The 18,829-nt window shown below is 40.6% G+C and overlaps 2 protein-coding genes across 6 annotated transcripts in view; one reads left to right on the forward strand and one right to left on the reverse strand.

The window, feature by feature from the left end:
- Positions 1-6,999, forward strand: part of LOC134355802 (lactase-like protein) — a 47,769-nt gene extending 40,770 nt beyond the window's left edge. The window contains exons 13-14 of one of the 2 annotated variants that reach the window (XM_063066235.1): positions 3,190-3,263; positions 5,999-6,121. In XM_063066235.1, coding sequence (XP_062922305.1) covers positions 3,190-3,263 — 74 coding nt within the window. In that variant the 3' untranslated portion in view covers positions 5,999-6,121. Of the gene's footprint in view, positions 1-3,189; positions 3,264-5,998 lie in introns of both variants that reach the window. The other variant, XM_063066234.1, reaches the window with a different exon arrangement.
- The window catches only part of zwilch (zwilch kinetochore protein), a 51,557-nt gene that overhangs the window by 8,431 nt on the left and 24,297 nt on the right, over positions 1-18,829 (reverse strand). For 2 of the 4 annotated variants that reach the window (XM_063066233.1, XM_063066230.1), the window contains 8 exons: positions 17,451-17,559; positions 16,842-16,921; positions 16,132-16,288; positions 15,273-15,301; positions 15,042-15,178; positions 11,120-11,215; positions 10,597-10,715; positions 9,485-9,596 (listed from right to left, as the gene is read on the reverse strand). In XM_063066233.1, the coding sequence (XP_062922303.1) occupies positions 9,502-9,596; positions 10,597-10,715; positions 11,120-11,215; positions 15,042-15,178; positions 15,273-15,301; positions 16,132-16,288; positions 16,842-16,921; positions 17,451-17,559 (822 nt within the window). In that variant the 3' untranslated portion in view covers positions 9,485-9,501. Of the gene's footprint in view, positions 1-654; positions 5,038-9,484; positions 9,597-10,596; positions 10,716-11,119; positions 11,216-15,041; positions 15,179-15,272; positions 15,302-16,131; positions 16,289-16,841; positions 16,922-17,450; positions 17,560-18,829 lie in introns of those variants that run through there. The other 2 variants (XR_010020205.1, XM_063066231.1) reach the window with 2 other exon arrangements.

Below are 18,829 nucleotides of genomic sequence, written 5' to 3' on the forward strand. Positions count from 1 at the left end.
ACGGGGTCTTTCTCCCCAGGTACACTGAATGTATCAGAGTCGTATGACGCAAACAGGCCCTTCTCCCCAAGTACACTAAACGTATCATTCATACAACACTGAACGGGGTCCTTCTCCCCTGGTACACTGAACGTATCAGTTATACGACACTGAAATGGGTCCTTCTCCACAATTATAGTGAATATATCAGAGTCGTATGACACAAACAGGCCCCTCTCCCCAGGTATACTGAACGCATCAGTCATACGACACTGAAATGGGTCCTTCCGTCCAGGTACACGAATAATATTTGCCTGCATTAGGGCTATTCTTCTATCCCTTCCCTGTCTAAGTGCCTCTTAAACAGAATGACTGTATCAGATTCCTCCACTTCCTCTGGCATCAAGCTCCAGACATCAAACATCTCTATTAAAAAGGTACCCCCGAGATCCTTTCAAAATCTCACTTTAAACCTTGTTTTTCAGATTCAGATTAATTTATTTATCACATGTACATCAAAACATGCAGTGAAATGTGTCGTTTGTGCTGGGGGCAGCCTACAAGTGTCACCACACATTCTGGCGCCAGCATGGCATGTGCACGGTGTTCATCAGAACAACACAAGCAGGAGCAAAACAAGTCCCTCTCCCACCCACCCACATGATACTACTGCCGTGGGGATAAATGCCGAAAATCCTTAACCTCCTTGACTCCAGGGAAAACAAGGCCAGTCCAGCCTCCAATTGGGGGAAAAAATAAAAGGTAGCAACATGTGAAACATACTGTGGGGGGAACTTCTTCACTCAGAGGGTGGTGTGACCTATGGAGTGAGCAGCCAGTAGAAGTGGCAGATATTACATTTAAGAAAAGTTTGAGCCGGCACAGAGATGGGAGGGGTCTGAATCAATACATGGATGGGAGAGGTCTGAGTGGGCACAAGGATGGGAGGGGTCTGAATAGATACATGAAAGGGAAGGGTTTGGAGGGATATTTTTATTTTATTTTCATTTATTTTTAATTAGTGATACAGCATGAAACAACCTACCAATTTAACCCTAGCCTAACAATGGGACAACTTACAGTAACCAGTTAATCTACTAACCTTTGGACTCTGGGAGGAAACCGGAGGACCCGGAGAAAATTCACGCATTCCACAGGGAGAACGTACAGACTTCTTATAGATAACGTTGGAATTGAATTCTGAACTCCGTAGCCCCGAGCTGTAATAGCGTCATGCTAATCACTACTCTGGTGCCCTATGTCCAGCTGCACGTAGATGGGATCTGGCAAAAGACCAGGTCAGCATGGAGCAGACAGACTCTGTTGTGCAGGACCACAACGGGGGTGTACAAAAATCATTAAGTTGTAGCAGAGTTTAAAAAAAGGCAGCTCCCAAACAAACATATTGGTGATGGCAAGTCCATGGAATTTACAGAGATGGTGTAACATTGTCACTATTTCACACCAATGGAATGGACAGATACTCCTATGTTTCATCCACATTAATGGGGCTGGGGAACATATTATCCCGGATATCTGCATCCGATGCCAGTGGTATGGAATAAGCAGGTATCCCAGGTTAGTGGGGGGGGGGGGGCAGGAGGTGGAAGAAAAGCATATATGCTCCCACTTCATTATCCTGGACATCTGCAAAAGCTGCAACGGGCAAGTAAGGTTTTAACATTCCATGGAACAGAAGCAAAGTTTGATGTTCTTGTTACATTTTGGAGCAGTATTATTATCTTGACAGTTCTATTGCGAATAAGATACTCCCTTTCTACATCAACAATGCAATTATAATTTTAATCACACAAAGAGCTGAAGATTAAAGCCATGAACAAATTGTAGACACACTTGCCTTCACAACACTCCTCCCTAGGGTCACCCAAAGGCAGTGACAAAGTATTCAAGTAATTCCAGTAACTAAGAGGTTTCATAGTTCTATATACATCACCAGCAATGAAATAATAGTTGAATCTGTTCAATCTTCTCAAGACAGCTGAGTAACAAAATGAAGGATGGATAAATGTTGCTTTGTCTAAAAACTCCAGGAAAGCATAAATATTAAAATTAAAGAACTAGGTATCTAGAAACCTCAATGGGTCAAATGGCTTAATTCTGCTCCTATATATCTCATGGTCTAGATGGGAATAACTAACTTGAGGAAATATCAGACCACTCCTCTAGTTATAAAGGCACAAAACAAACGTGTTGCATTTTGTTTAAAAATGCACAGGATAATTGAAATTTGCATGTAGTAGGGATATTGACTGGCTGTCCCACAGCCCGGTATGGAAACACTAATGCCCTTTGAGGGAAAATACAAAGAGTAGTGGATACGGCCTAGTCCATCACGGGTAAAACCCTCCCCACCATTGAGCACATCTACACAGTGTTGTCACAGTAAATCAGAATCCGTCATCAAGGGCCCCCACCACCCAGGCTATGCTGTCTTCCTGGTGCTGCCATCAGGAAGGTGGTACAGGAGCCTCGGGACTCACACCACCAGGTTCAGGGACACTTTCGAGGACTCTTCATCTCATGTTCTCAATATTTATTGTTTATTTATTATCATTTCTTTCTTTCATATTTGCAGTTTGTTGTCTTTAGCACACTGATTGTTTGTCTGTACTGTTGCTGCATAATTGTTTCTATTGTAGACAGAGTAAATGTGAATAGGCTCTTTCCACTTAGAATAGGAGAGATAAATACGAGAGGACATGGCTTTAGGGTGAAAGGGGAAAGGTTTAGGGGGAACATTAGGGGGAGCTTCTTCACTCAGAGAGTGGTGGGAGTGTGGAACGAGCTACCATCTGACGCGGTAAACGCGGGCTCACTCTTAAGTTTTAAGAATAAATTGGATAGGTACATGGATGGGAGAGGTCTGGAGAGTTATGGTCTGGATGCAGGTCAATGGGACTAGCGGAATAATATTTCAGCACAGACTAGAAGGGCCAAATAGCCTGTTTTCTGTGCTGTAGTGTTCTATGGTTCTAAGCCTAAAATATTGGGTATAAGTTGGATCACTAAAAGTTGTATTTTCCCCATACTTTTTAAACTTCCAAAACTACTCCTTAAGATGATGTATGTATCAATTTTATAGAACTTTTCAATTGACACTGGCCCCACTGCATTTAATCTATTGGGGAAGGATTGAGTGAGGAGGCACCACTGTTGGGCTAACGGGTTCTTTTTGTTTGCCCTTTCTAGCTGGAAGAACAGACCGAACAAATGAGAAGCAGGCGCATTTGCCAACAGTTTGGCCAGTGCATGATGAAGTTTAGGTATTAAGGGTTTGAGATCATTTCAGTGCAAAGGTCAAGTCTTCAAAGCAACAAAGTTTTAAGTGCATGTTAGTCATGGTTAAAGTAGGCTGATTTTACTTTGTCCTCTCGCATTTAAAATCTCTCTGAAATAATCATATTGAGTAAATATTTTAACAAGTTGTGCATTTTGATTTCAATGTTTTCCCACTTCAGATCTCATACTGTCTTGAAAACTGCGAGCACTTTCTGGTAATGCGTTATTTATCTTTTAAAATACAAATGGCACACAACTTTTGAATTCTTGTAAATATGACAGCAGGAGCCATTTGGCCCATCAGATTAATACCACTTCTCAAAGCAATTCTATCAGTCCTATTCCTTGCTGCCCATTTCCTCACACGCCCAATCTCTCCTCTCAGATTCTCATACCATCCATCTCCACAAGAGGGGCACTTACACTAGCCAATTAACCTGCTGGCACATTATTGGGATGTGGAGGAAACCAGGGCATCCAGGAAATAATGCAAACTCCACACAGGTTAGCACAGGACATCGTTCCAAAGAAACACTATCTACAAAAGGGAAAAAGATAAGAGACTAGCTGGAGAAAGCAAATTTAATTCCACGAGACAAGACATAGGAGCAGAATTAGGCCATTCAGCCCACTGAAGCTGCTATGCCATTTAATCATTGCTGATTAATTATCCCTCTCAACCCCATTCTCCTGCCTTCTGCTTGTAATCTTTGTTGCCCTTACTAAACAAGAACAAATCAACCTCTGCCTTAAATATACCCATTGAGTGACTTGGCCTGCACAGCCATTTGTGACAGTGAATTCCACATATTCACCACCCTCAGGCTAAAGAAATTCCTCCTCTTCTCTGTTCTAAAGGGACATCCTTCTATTACGAGGCTATGCCCTCTGGTCCGAGACTCTCTCACTATAAGAAACATCCTCTCCACATCCACTTTCAATTTTTGACATGTTTCAATGAGATCCCCTCTCAATCTTCAAAACTCCAGAAGGTTTTACTGGTGACAAAAGCACGAATAAAGCTTTTATAAAAGTGAGTAGCAAGAGGGAGTATTATACAGGCAAGCAACGAGGCTTTATTGAAATAGTGCAGTTGCATCCAGGCAAGCCAGATTTCCCTCCAGACAACCTAAGCAAACACAAACAATCAGAGATGGTTGGACAGAGAATGGACATCAGGGAGCGATTGGAGAGAAGAAGAAAGCAATACCTACAAGACAGACCAGAGATACATCTGAAAAATATTCCATGACAAAAATTGGACTTGTTGATCTCTGAACCAACAGATCCGGCAGAGAACAGAGGTGACCCCTGCATTATCACTGTTTAGATAACAGAAATTCACCTTACAAAATTCACAAATCGCTGCTGAAAAATTTGAGATATGGAATAACTTCCCTAAGGTCCAAATCTAATGTTAAATAGAAGTACATTAAATAAACGTCTTTTCATCCCAGCTAGCATGGCTTGATACATGCAGAGATGATACAGCTTCACAGTAAAGAAAACTGATGCACACCAGTTGCTAGGAGCACAGGAGGGGTCACCTGTATTAAACAAGGAACAGAGGGATGCTGAGCTGGGTCCAGGAGCCTGAGTTAACAGGATGTACACGTTCTTTGGGGAATGGTCGAATAAACAGGCACTGGACTTAATAAGGAACTGGGATTAGAGTGTGCCTATAAAGACAGAATAGGCAGTGAAGGTGTGAGAGTAGCTGACCTCTTCATGTGCTGGTCTTGTGGACCTGAGTCAAACCTGGAAATAACAAGGAAGATCTTTAGGATGATTTGACACAAGTATGGAGAGCTCAGTAACTCAAATGGAGATGCTGAACTTTGCACACATTCCAAACACTGAAAAAAAAAATCAGATATATTCTTGGGTAACTTCAAGCCATAATTATAAACACAAGAGATTCTGCAGATAGTGAAAATCCAGACTAACAAACAAAATGCTGGAGGAACTCAGCAGGTCAGGCAACATCTATGTAGGGAAACAAACAGTCGATGTTTCAGGCTGACACCCTTCACCAGGACTGGAAAGGAAAGAGGAAGAAGCCAGAACAACAAGACTGGGGGAGGCAAGGAATACAAGGTGATGAGTGAAGCTAGATGGATGTGTTGGAAGGTGATAGATGGAAAAGGCAAAGAAAGAATCTGAAAGGAGAGGAGAGTGAAGTGAAGCATGGAGGAAAGAGGAAGGGCACTGAGGAAGGAAATAAATAGGTGAGAAGGGGGAAAGGGGGAATCAGAGTGGGGAATGGAAGAAGAGGGAAGGAAGAGGAGGAGTCAAGAGAAATCTATGTTCTAATGGAATTGAGGTGTTGCCCCTCCAACCTGAGGGTGGCCTCATCATGCCAGTGCAGGCATTGGAATTTAAATAATTGGCTATAATTCTACTTTTAAATTACATCACTATTAGCAAGGATGAATGTCTTGGTGTGTATTTCTAGCCTGTAAATAGTTCAATACTATCCCCCTCTCTATGGTTTAAGAGCTTCAAAGGAATTTAATGTTTCAATTATGAAAACTTCCCAAAAGTAGATGAACAGGAAAACACTACTATCAGTATTAGCAAAAGATCTATCCCAGCTTTTTTGTTTTATATAGGACCATAAGAGATCTTGTAACATATTAAATTAACTTCATTTAGTGAAATTATTTCCTAAACAATTGTAAAGAACATTTACATTGTGCCTTTTTCTTTTGAATTTTAGATCCTCTAATCAATCATATGGAAATGGTGACAGAGATTGTGGTCCCGACCGTGTGCACCCTCTGTATACTCCTGAGTGCTATTTTACTGATGTTCCTACTTCGGAGTCAATGAGAAACCTAGACTACTGTTACAGTATATGATGCTATATATGCAAGAAAGAAAATGGCTTCTTAATGGTTTGTTTCTTCAGAAAGTTAGTTGAAATAAAATTTTAATAAAAATTGGATTTGGTACTTCACCGGCATCATCTCAAAAAATACTGTTTTTTTGCCAGTGAATGAGATATTAAATCTTGGAATAATAAAATTCTTTTACTAATAATGCCATCATCCAGGCCTCCAATTCATATTCCATAACTGAGGTGAAGGAATTCACAACATGGTAACAGGATTTCAGCAGTTCCTTCCATAAAGGGCTCTGTGTACTATCCAAACCCAACAATGGTTAACTACTGACACAAGATATCTACCCAATTTCCCTCGGAATCAATTAAGTATATCTATCTATCTATAATAAATACCATCACCAAGTGCAATATGTATAGTGACAATGATATTATTTCATGCCAATGAAAAGGTCATGCTGAATAAATCAGTCAGGCTTTCAATGTGTCATGTTGAAGCCCATAACAACATGGTCCAGAAAATACTGGGTCAGTTAGTTAAACACATTGGTGAATTAATAATAACTGATAGACATTTGCCTAGTTCATATTATATATTCAATGACATATTTTTGTCTTCAAAAATATTTTTAAATTAATCTATTACATGTTTGGTTGATAAACATGACAGTGGTCAGGGGATTTGTTCAAATAAAATTACCTTTGAAAGGCTCAAATCTTCAGGCAATAATTACTAACCTGTAAAATAGGTATCAAAAGCAATTTGAAGGTAATTTTTTTTTTTACCCTAATGCAAAGGTAATTTTAAGTCCACTATATGAAATTAAAACCTCAGCCAGGTACAGGAGATGATATGAAATATTTGTCACTCGTAGCATTTGAATTTATTTGTGGCATGCCTATTGTTCATTTTTCTGAAATAAAATTTAGATTGTCCTTTCAGTAATTGTGGTATAATTTAGTAAACTGTTCTAACAGTAGATCATCAAACTGAACCATTAGCAACATATATAAAGTGCTGGAGGAACTCAGTGGGTCAGGCAGCATCTATGGAGGGAAATGGAGTCAACATTTTGGTCCGACACTCTTCATCAGGACTGGAACAAAAACAGCGGTAGCCAGAATAAAAGGGCAGAGGGAGGGGGAGGAGCACAAGCTGGCAGGTAATAGGTGAATCCGGATGAGAGGGAGATGGTAGGAAGATGGGGATGGAACAATATGACAAGTTGAGAGGTGATAGGTGGAAGAAGCAAAGGGCTGAAGAAGGAATCTGACAAGAGAGGACAGTCTACCATAGAATAAAGGGAAAGTAGAAGCGAGCTAGAGGGAGGAAGGTGTAGGTAATGGGCTGGTCTTGAGGCTGGGGAGGGAAAGGTTACTGCAAGTTAAAGAGATCAATATTGCTGCCATCCAGTTGGATGTCCCAAGCTGGAAGAGAGGTATTATTCCAGTCAGCATCTGGCCTCAATGGGGCAATTTAGGAGGCTCTGGATAGACATGTCGGTGTAGGAATGAGGGTAGCAGACACCAACAGAATCAGCAAACCTATTCGTAAGGCCAGTGATGTTGCAGGGATGGAACTGAACTCTCTGAGGGTGGTGTCTGAAAAGAGGATGCTGTCCAAGTTGCATGCCATCTTGGACAATGTCTCCCATCTACTACATAATGTACTGGTTGGGCACAGGAGTACATTCAGCCAGAGACTCATTCCACCGAGATGCAACACAGAGCGTCATAGGAAGTCATTCCTGCCTATGGCCATCAAACTTTACAACTCCTCCCTTGGAGGGTCAGACACCCTGAGCCAATAGGCTGGTCCTGGACTTACTTCCTGGCATAATTTACATATTACTATTTATGGTTTTATTACTATTTATTATTTACGGTGCAACTGTAACAAAAACCAATTTCCCCCAATAAAGTATGACTATGACTATGAATGTGTAGTGGAATTCAACTGGCTGGCCACCAGGATATCCTGGATTAATGGTGTTCGTAAAGCTAACCAGTCCCCCCAACCCATAAGCTGCTACAATCCCTACATCAGGCCTCAACAACGTAGAGGAGGCTGCACCAGGAGAACCAGACACAATAATTATCGCAATGGATTCACGTGTGAAGTGCTGCTTTACCTGGAAAGACTGTTTATAGGCTCTTGAATAGTGGTGATGGAGGTGTAGGAGCAGGTTTAGCACTTAGCACGGTTGCAAGGAAAGGTGTCAGGAAAGGGGTACTGGTAGAGAGGGTGATCCCTGTGAAAGTGGATAGGAAGGGGGGATAATGTGCCTGGTGGTGAGAGATCTTGTTAGAGATGGCAGAAGTTGCCATGAGTAATGTGTTGGATGTAGAAGTTCGTAGTATAGTAGGTAAGAACAAGTCGAAAACACTATCCCTGTTATGTCAGAAGGATGGAGTGAGGGCAATTGTATGGGAAATGGAGGAGATGCAGGTGAGGGCTGCGTGCATAGCAGTGAAGGGGAAACCTAGTTTTCTGGAAAGAGAAGAGCTGATCTTGAATGTCCTGGAATGAAAAGTCTCATCATGAGAAGAAATGTGGTGGACAGAGGGGAGCTAAGAGAAGGAAATGGAATCCTTGCCTGTGGCAGGATGGGAAGAACCATAATCAAGGTTCCTGTGGGAGTCAGCGGGTTTGTAAAAGGTGTTAGTAGATATTCTGCCTCCATCTTCAGAGGTCAAGAAAGGGGAGAGAGGTGTCAGAGATGGACCAAGTGAATTTGAGGACTGGGTGGAAGCTGGTGACGAAGTTGATGAAATTGACAAGTTTGGCATGTATGTACATAGCAGCACCAATGCAGTCATCAGTGTAATGGAGAAAGAGTTAGGGAGCGTTACCAATGTAGTTTGGAACACTGCTTGCTCCACGAAGCCGACGAAAAAGCAGGCATAGCTGGGGCCCATTTGATCTGGAGAAATGGGAAGAGCTGAAAGAGAAGTTGTTAAGGGTGAGTACCAGATCTACCAGAGAGGAAGGTGGTGGCAGAGGGTCTGTAATCAAGAAAAAAGTCTCCCTAATGGTGGATGGAATTGTACAGGTATTGGGCGTCAATGGTTAAATGAGGTGGTCAGGGCAGGGGAACTGATAGTTTGTATTCTATTCTCCACAAATGCTGTCAGCTGAGTATCTCAGCATTCATTTGTTTTTATTTCTAAATTATTTTGCTTTTCAAGCCAAGTACTTTGACCTGGTTACTAAGCAGTACTAAAGAAAATCTTGAGATTTCTGATGTTGAACCTGCAATCAATGCCTGTAGTGGGCTGGCTAATTCCTCATGTACAGTAAAAGGTGCAAAGTTATTAAGCATTCAAAGTATGGAAAATATATCCTTTTGTTAGATTTACCTTTTTCCTGCAATGATTTACAGGGAATGTGCTTGACTACACCTAATCACTGTGTTGTAGTAAAATGTCTCCTCGTAATCACCATTCAGTGATATATCCTCAATTGGCAGATCTTTAAAAAATAATAAAATTAGTCATATAATTTTGCATTTCAAACTGCGCAGTTTCAGATCTGAGAAGAATCATCAAACTGTCAGGTAGCTTAAGCTATGATATAATAAACCATAATGCAACAGTGCAGAAATCAGCTGTAAACATTCATCATCATTATGTGCTGTGTCGTATGACATCATCATTGTGTCGTGTCATATGACATGGGCGATCATGGTCTGCATGACCATGATTGTTCTTGGCAAATTTTCTACAGAAGTGGTTGCCATTGTCTCCTGGGCAGTGTCTTTATAAGTCGGGTGACCCCGGCCATTGTCAATACTCTTCAGAGGTTGTCTGCCTAGCATCAGTAGTCACATAACCAAGACTTGTGACATGCACCAACTGCGTCCATGGCTTCATGTGACCCCAATCCGGGGGGGGGGGGGGTGGCAGGGGGGTTGCTAAGCAGGTGCTACACTCTGCCCAATGGTTAGCTGCAGGCTAGTGAAGGGGAGGTGCGCCTTACGCCTCCTTTGGTAGAGACATATCTCCACCCCAGCACCCATTCACACAAGTAATAAGGTATATTTGGATTATATAGCACATTTGAAACAGTAACATTAACGGCTCTAAAGGAATAACAACCCACTTATGGTGTAATCAAAGCTAAGACCAAAACACAGGCCACAGCAGTAAATATTCTAGAATGCATAGCTATTTATACAACATTCAGTCAGATACCCCCTGCTTCCTAAAAATATTACCTTGTAAAAACATAAAACAAGTTTAATTGATTCCTGCCAGGGAAGCATTTTAAGTGTTAAGGAATCAGGACAGTTGTATGGAACTCAGCTACAGACAGAAGGTTAATTGACTGATTCCGGTTGCTGAGCTAATAACATATGGAATAATTATCTTATTCAATATGGTTAAACAGGCCTGTATCCCAAAAAACTAAAAGGCACAATTGGCATACTTTGTTTCAATACCAGAGAACATGAAAACACAAAAGAAAATACCTGGGCTAGTAAATGTCACATGGTCCACTGGTGGCCTGGCGTTCAACTGCCATATCGTCTTTAATTCTTTCTGCCCGTGGCCACTGGTGATCTCCATTCTCCACATGGTGGGATTTTCACTGCAACGCAAGAAGCCAGAACTACTAGGATATCACTTACAAATATAAAGAGCACTCTGTGTTTTATTGCTATTTGCCCCAAGTCGCATGTTCTAATCAGTCTTTGACTGGTGCTTGATCAGTGTGTGGTAACCACTGAGTAACAAGCATGCTCAAGGCACTTCAGACTGCAGACACAAATTTTAAATCATCTGATATTTGAGAACACCAGTGTGTACAATTTCCTTCAATTGATCAAAAATACCTGGATTTGAGGCATAAAAGATTATCAAGACACACTCAAATTTGAAGGAAAGTATTAAATATTAATGTTCAAGTTATACTCCAAATATCTACCTGGGTATTTTTAATCAAATAAATTGCTTCTGCATCAACACCTTAGGGATTATTATTTTGAATCTTACTTCTCAAAGAAAGCATTGATGGCCGTGGGTCTGATTGGCAATTGGAAAACATGATGTTCATCCAGTGCATTATCTTTGTAGTATTTAGAGCAGGACCTGTTGTAAGACAAATCAAGGAGATGCAGTATCATTTTTTTAAGTAACCAAAGAAAATACGTCTGCAATAATAATCTCAATAGTACATTTTAAAATCTTAACACACATGACTGATTTGTACTCACAATCAGTACCACTAATCTTACGCATTATAAATCAAACACAACCCTTTGCAAGTCCTTCAGCCCATTGTTTCCATTTTTCCGTCCAAGCAATTCAAAACTAATGTTACCATCTTTTCTCTTTCACTATTTTACCTTCTCCCTTTGCATCAAATACCACTTCACTTGTAATCACCTGTTAATTTTCTAAATTTCTACGTAACGTAGAACATACAACAGAACAGGTCCTTGGTCCACAATTAAATTAGTAATTATAAACTCAGCTAAACTGATCCCTCCTGCCTGCACAATGTCCATATCTCTCCATTCTCTGCACATTCACGTGCCTGTCTAAGAGCCTCTTGAATGCCTCATTTGTTTTTGCCTCTACCACCCACCCCTGGCAGCGAATTCCAGGCATCCATCACTCCTTGTGTAAAAATAAACAACTTCCCATAAACATCCCAGAATCAGATTTATTGTCACCTGCCTGAGTCCTGAAATTTGTTAACTACATAGCAGCAGTACAATGTAATACATAATATAGGAAGAAAAAATAAATAAGTAAATTAATTACAGTTAGCATATGTATATTAAACAGTTAAGATTAAAAATAATGCAAAACAAAAATAATATAAAAAAAGTGAGGTAGTGTTCATGGATTCAATGTCCATTTAGGAATCGAATGGCAGAGGGGAAGAGCTGTTCCTGAATCACTGAGTGTGTGCCTTCAGGCTCCTGTACCTCCTTCCTGATGGTAACAATGAGAAGAGGGTATGTCCTGGGTGATGGGGGTCCTTAATAATGGATGCCATACTTTAAGGCACTGCTCCTTGAAGACGTCTTGGTTACTATGGAGGTCAGTACCCAGGATGGAGCTGACTAATTTTACAACTTTCTGTAGCATCTGTCAGTCCTGTGCAATCGCACCCTGCCATCCCCACCCCCTACCAGACAGTGATGCAGCCTGCAAGAATGCTCTCCATAGTACATCTACAGAAGTCTGCATGTTTTAGGTGATAAACCCAATCTCTTCAAACCTCTAACGAAATATAGCCACTGTCTTGCCTTCTTTATAGTTCCATCAATATGTTGGGACCAGGTTAGATACTCAGATCTTGGCACCCAGGAACTTGAAACTGCTCTCTCTCCACTCCTGATCCCTCTATGAGGATTGGTGTGTGGTCCCTCGTCTTCCCCTTCCTGAGGTCCATAATCAGCTCTTTCATCTTACTGGTGCTAAGTGCAGGGTTGTTGCTGTGACTCCACTCAACTAGGTGGTATATCTTGCTTCTGCATGCCTTCTCATCTCGATCTGAGATTCCACCAATAATGGTTGAATCATCAGCAAATTTATAGATGACATTTGAGTTACACCTAGCCACACAGTCATAGGTACAGCGAGAGTAGAGCAGTGGGCTAGGCACACACCCCTGAAGTGCACCAGTGTTGACTGTCAGTGAGATTGTGGTCTTCCAGTTAGGAAATCAAGGATCCAATTGCAGAGAGAGATATAGAAACCCAGGTTCCTTAGCGCATCGATCAGGACTGTGGGAATGATGGTGTTAAACACTGAGCTATAGTCAACGAACAGCATCCTGACATAGGTACTTGTATTGTCCAGGTGATCTAAGGCCGTATGAAGAACCATTGACATTGTGTCTGCCATAGACCTATTGTGGTAATAGGCAAATTGCAGTGGGTCCAGGTCCTTGCTGAGGCAGGAGTTGATTCTAGCCACGACCACCTTCTCAAAAGTATTTCATCACCGTACATGTAGTGCTACTGGATGATAGCCATTAAGGCAGCTCACACTACTCTTCTTGGGCACTGGGATAATTGTTGCCCTTTTGAAGCAGGTGGGAATTTCCAACCATAGCAATGAGAGGTTGAAAATGTCCTTGAATACATCTGCCAGTTGGTTGGCACAAGTTTTCAGAGCCTTACCAGGTACTCCATCAGGGCCTACAGCCTTATATGGGTTCGCCCTCCTGAAAAATAGCCTGACATCAGCCTCTGAGACAGAGATCAGAGGGTCACTGGGTGCAGCAGGGATCTTCACAGCTGTTGTTATATTCTCCCTATCAAAGCAGGCACAGAAGGTGTTAAGCTCATCTGATAGTGAAGCAAATCCTGCCAGAGCTGATGTGCATCCAATGTCGCCTCCAACCTCCCTCAGAATTGTTTGTTCACTCTTGAGATAGTCCTCTGCAAGTTATAACTGCTTTTCTTGTACTTACCCCCTCACCTTAAAGGTATGCCCTCTGATATCAGCCATTTCAACCTCGGTAAAAAATTCTGGCTGTCTACTCTATCTACGCCTCTCATAATCTTATAAACTTCTATCAGGTCTCCCCTCTCTGGAGAAAAACCCAAGTTTGTCCAACCTTTCCTTATAGCACTAGCCCTCTAATCCAGGCAACATCCCGGTAGACCTCTTCTGCACTCTTTCCAAAGCCTAGACATCCTTCCTATAGTGGGGCAACCAGAACTGAATGTAATACTCTAGGTGCAGCCAAATTAAGAGTTTTATAAAGCTGCAACTTCTCTACTCTTGAAATCAGTATCTTGACTAATAAAGACAAACATGCCATATGCCTTCTTTACACCTTAACAACTTGGGTAGCACATTTAGGGAGCTATGAACTTTGACCCCAAGATCTCTCTGCTCATCAACACTGTTAAGGGTTTTGTCATTAAAAGTGTACTGCTTCTTTACATTTGACCTACCAAAGTGCAACACTTCACATTTGCCATTTCCCCGCTCATATCTGCAATAGATTTATATCATGCCATTTTTTTTGCCAGTCATCCACACTATTCATAACACCACCAATTTTCAAATCATATGTAAACTTAATAATCCACCCATCTATGTATTCATCCAGGTCACATACTATAACACAAGCACCGGAGGTCCCAGTGTGGATCCCTGCGGAACAAGACTAGTCAAAGACCTCCAGCCAAAATAAGTCCCATTGACCACGACTATCTTCTATTGGAAAGTCAATTCTGAATCCAAGTGGCTGTGCATCTTAATATTCTCAATCATCCAAGCAGGAAGAAGAGAACACAGAGTGCAATATCATTATAAGCCATGGTTTAGTTAAAAAAACAGTAGTAACACACACAAAATGCTGGAGGAATTCAGCAGGTCAGGTCAGGCAGCATCTATGGAGATGAATAAACAGTCAACACTTCAGGCGAAGACCCTTCATCAGGACTGGAAAGAGGGGCAGAAGCCAGAATAAGAAAGTGGGGCAAAGGTGAAGGAGTACAAGCTGGCAGGTGATACACGAGACCGGGTGAGTGGAAGGGAGGATGAAGTGAGAAGCTAGGAGATGATAGGTGGAAAAAGTAAAGGGTTGAAGGAGGAATCTGATAGGAGAGGACAGCTGACCATGGGAGAAAGGAGGAGAGGCACCAGAGGAAGGTAATGGGTAGGTAAGGAGAATGGAAAACAGAGAGGAAGGGTGGGGGGAGAATGACCAGGTTGGAGACATCAATATTCAAGCGATCACGTTGGAGGTTACCCAGACAGAATATGAGGTGTTGCTTCTTCAACCCAAGAGCGGCCTCATCTAAAAATGTAGTATTGTACAAAGAGATTTCTAAAGGAACAGATATCTACAAGTAAAGGAGACATTTCCCTGTGAGTCTGCAATCCTTGTTATAAACACAAGACTATGATTTACATAGAATATTTGAATTAACTAAGTGCTCACTGTGTCAACGCAAAGAGATTCTCATGGCTCAAGGTGAGGAAAGCACTGCAACTCACTACCAGCTCGAGCATATGATGGAGTTTTTGGAGACGGAGAATCTGGTCCTCAAAATTTACCGTGGAATTTATAAAGTAATCCTGAAAGACAGCATCGAAATGTCAATAAAGGCTAAAATAGATAGGGGAAAAATTAGTTCAGTCACAATTTATAAATATTATTCATTGCCCTTACCAAGTAATTCAAAGTGGTGAGTTCTTGACCTAGAAGAAAATAATTTTTCTATAATTACTTCAATTAAAAAACACACACATACAGAATTGAACTCGAGAAGTTCTGCAGATGCTAGAAATCCAGAGGAACACACTCAAAACGTTGGAAGCAGTCAGCAGATCAGGCAGCATCTATGGAGATGATAAACAGTCAAAGTTTCAGGCTGAGACGCGGTTCCAATAAGGTCCTGATGAAGGGTCTCAGCACATAATGTTAACTGTTTATTCCTCTCCATAGATGCTACCTGACTGAGCTCCTCCAGCATTTTGTTTGTGTTTCACAGTATTAAACTTACTTTTTATAGACGCAAGGGACTGCAGATGCTGAAATCAGATGGAGGAACTCAGCAGGTTGATCAGCATCTCAAGTCCTGAACCAAAATTCCTTTCCTCCCACAGATACTGTTTGACCCCCTGAGTTCCTCCAACAGGTCGTTTGTTCCTCACCTTTTTTGAAGTGTGCAAGAGACATGCGAGAGCTTTCAGTCACCCGTGTTGCCCTTTTCCTCAAACTTCACAACACATTTAGTTAACTCTGCTCTAAAGACTTTCCAGCAGACTTTCCAGATCACCTTTCCTTTCCAGCCTTGCCTCTCTCCACCCTTTGCTGAAACTTTAATGTGGCTTTAGCAGCAAAGAGGAATACAAATACATCCTACTGTCATTACAAAGTGCCATTTACTCCAATACCTCACACCATTTCACTAACACAGCATTGTCCTGCACCTTACCGGGCAAGGTGTGAGGGACGAAGGGTTTGTATTGATATTTCCAACCCAATGAAGCATTTTTCAGATTAATAAGAACTGAGGAATACCTACCAATAAAATAGTTAATGTAATCCCTCTGCAATTTGTCCAGACCTATCTCCAAAAGCATTCGGATAGCAGTTAATCCATTAACAGAGACAGTGGGCATAGCACTTTGATAAGACTGCTGGATTAGTTTGCTGAAAGAACTGTTGCTACCCTTATGAATCTGAAAAGTGACCAGAAATTGTTCAGGGTTTAGATACAATAAGCATTATGGTAAGTTACACAAAGCCCCAACACTTCTGAAAACAATTTGAGAACTGATACTTTCTTGGTAGATGCACTTCTGAAATATCCATGTAAATACATTTCAGATGGTCAGCATATGACGAACGCGAAATAACAACAGTACGGATGGGTATTGTCTGACACCAATGATACAAGTACTCTGAAAGCAGTACCAATGACAAATCATGTGATGTCCACAGCACGATATTACTGAGGCATATGAACATTGACAGTCTAATGTTTCAGCATTAATCAGCAAACAATTAGCTAAAAATACATATAAAATTTTAACTGATCCTCTATAGCAGGGGCTTCCAACCATTTTTATGCCATGGACTACTACCATTAACCAAGGGGTCTGTGGCTCCCAGGTTGGAGACCCCTGATCTAGAGTATCTACTCGAGCCCTTATATCATAAAAACAATAGTTTGCTTACATATATTTTTAATTTAACATTTAAACAACATTAAAATATGAGTTTGCATCATACCCATGGTTGAATATCCTTGCTTTGTAAATGCCTGATAACTAGTGTTAAGCAATCTACCACATCTTGGTACGAAGAAACAGCTAAAAATCAAACAAGGAGAAAAAACAATGAGTAGAACTCTGCATAAGTAATGCCAGGCTAGCAAGAGGAGGAGAAAGCACAGTTAGAGTTCCAATGTCACGGTCCAATTTAAGGCACCAAAATCAAAGTTTTCACGACAACTATTGCATACTCCCTTTTTTGGCTCTCTAGATGCTGTCTGACTTGTTTAGTATTTCCAAAATTCTGTTTTTTTAAAAAAAGGATAATACTGCGTTACCACGTGGTATATTTTCATTTAAACCCATCAATATTTACTGCCTTCTGCAGTGTTTACAGCTCTATCAATTATTAACTAAAAATTCAACTTTTTAAAAATTAAAATCGAGGGTTTAACTATCACATTGAAAACTCTTGTAAAGTTTACTTCACATGTTCGTTGTGCCTTTTTCTTGGGGGTGGGACTGGGAGAGAGTGAATCTACAAGGACCACTTATTCCATTCTCTGACATCCAATATCAATGGTGTGGGGTAGTCCACAGGAATAATCCATCCCACAGGTATACATACTTTTTCTCATTCTAGTCCAGAGCTGCTCTGCAAAATCAAGATCTCCACGTTCAGGTATAAATGATGAATAGATGGTTGATTCTACAGCTGCTTCATCACTTTTCAATTTCTGATAAAAAACAAAAATTTAATTAAAAGAAAGTCCTGATCAAAAATTTAATAATTTAATTTTTTAAAATCAGGTTAAACTGTATTCCAATCTAACCAAAGTACTGCTATTTTAGAATAACAATTAATGTTGCAAAGAATTATACACAAAGGAAGAAGCCATGTGGCCTAAAAAGTCACACTAATCTTCTCTGCAAACTGAAATTCCAAGCACTTTTGATATAATTTGAAATGAACTAGCATCCAAAGTATCAAAATTATATAGCAACCAAGTTATTCTTTGTATTTGTATGATTAATTCTTTCTAAATTTATTTTAAGTGATTCTATTCAACTTTTACAAAATCAATTAAATTTAATATATTATTAAATTCTTTTAACCCATTTATATCCAAGACTTTAAAACCAGAATAATTTTTTAAAAGGAGGCTATTTTTAAAAGGAAACATTCTATTTCTTCCATACACTACAAAACATCCACAAATCATTTTCTGATATGAATAACCCTCCCTTTACAGAGGACAGATAAAAAAAAAACATTCTGATACCAATTGCGACAGTAATGTTTTAAAAGGTTTTAGCCACTTCAGGCATAATTACTTCAGAAATATAGAACAGCAGTATCCATTGAGTAAAATAAATCAAAGTAGACTGGGTTACGGAGAACTTGTTGAGATACCAATACTAAGAGGACACCCCACGATGAAGTAGATACTTAATGCCACAAGGATTCTTAGCAACGTGAAGGAACAGAGGGATCTTGGGGACCGTGCACATTGATCACTCAAAGTTGCCGCACAGGTTGATAGGGTGATTAAGCATATGCTGTCTTGGCCTTTATTAGTTGAGGAATTGAGTTCAAGAGTAGCAAACGTAATGATGCAGCTCCATAAAACTCTGGTCAGCCCACACTTGGAATATTATGTTCAGTTTTGGTCATCTCATATGAAATTAATGTGCTTAAATACTTGGATACCAACATGTATTTACAATGTATTCACACCAAAGTCAAAAAGTTAAAATGGAGAGTTTAACTGGCTCCATAAAACAGTTGTACATAACTTTTATTTTCAGTTAAATTTATAAAGCAAGCAGACGCAATGAAGGTTAAACTAACAGGATTTGCTGGGTATAAGACAAGGGACAACATACTTGTCCTTGAATAACTATACCAGGCTTGCAGGCTTGAGACACTGTAATTCAACATGGGAACATGATCAAAGGTAAAGAGACAGAAGCCAGGGCTATTGCCATGGTAATCTAGTGGCCTCA

This window comes from Mobula hypostoma, chromosome 13 (genome assembly GCF_963921235.1).
Source record: "Mobula hypostoma chromosome 13, sMobHyp1.1, whole genome shotgun sequence".
Taxonomy (NCBI): domain Eukaryota; kingdom Metazoa; phylum Chordata; class Chondrichthyes; order Myliobatiformes; family Myliobatidae; genus Mobula; species Mobula hypostoma.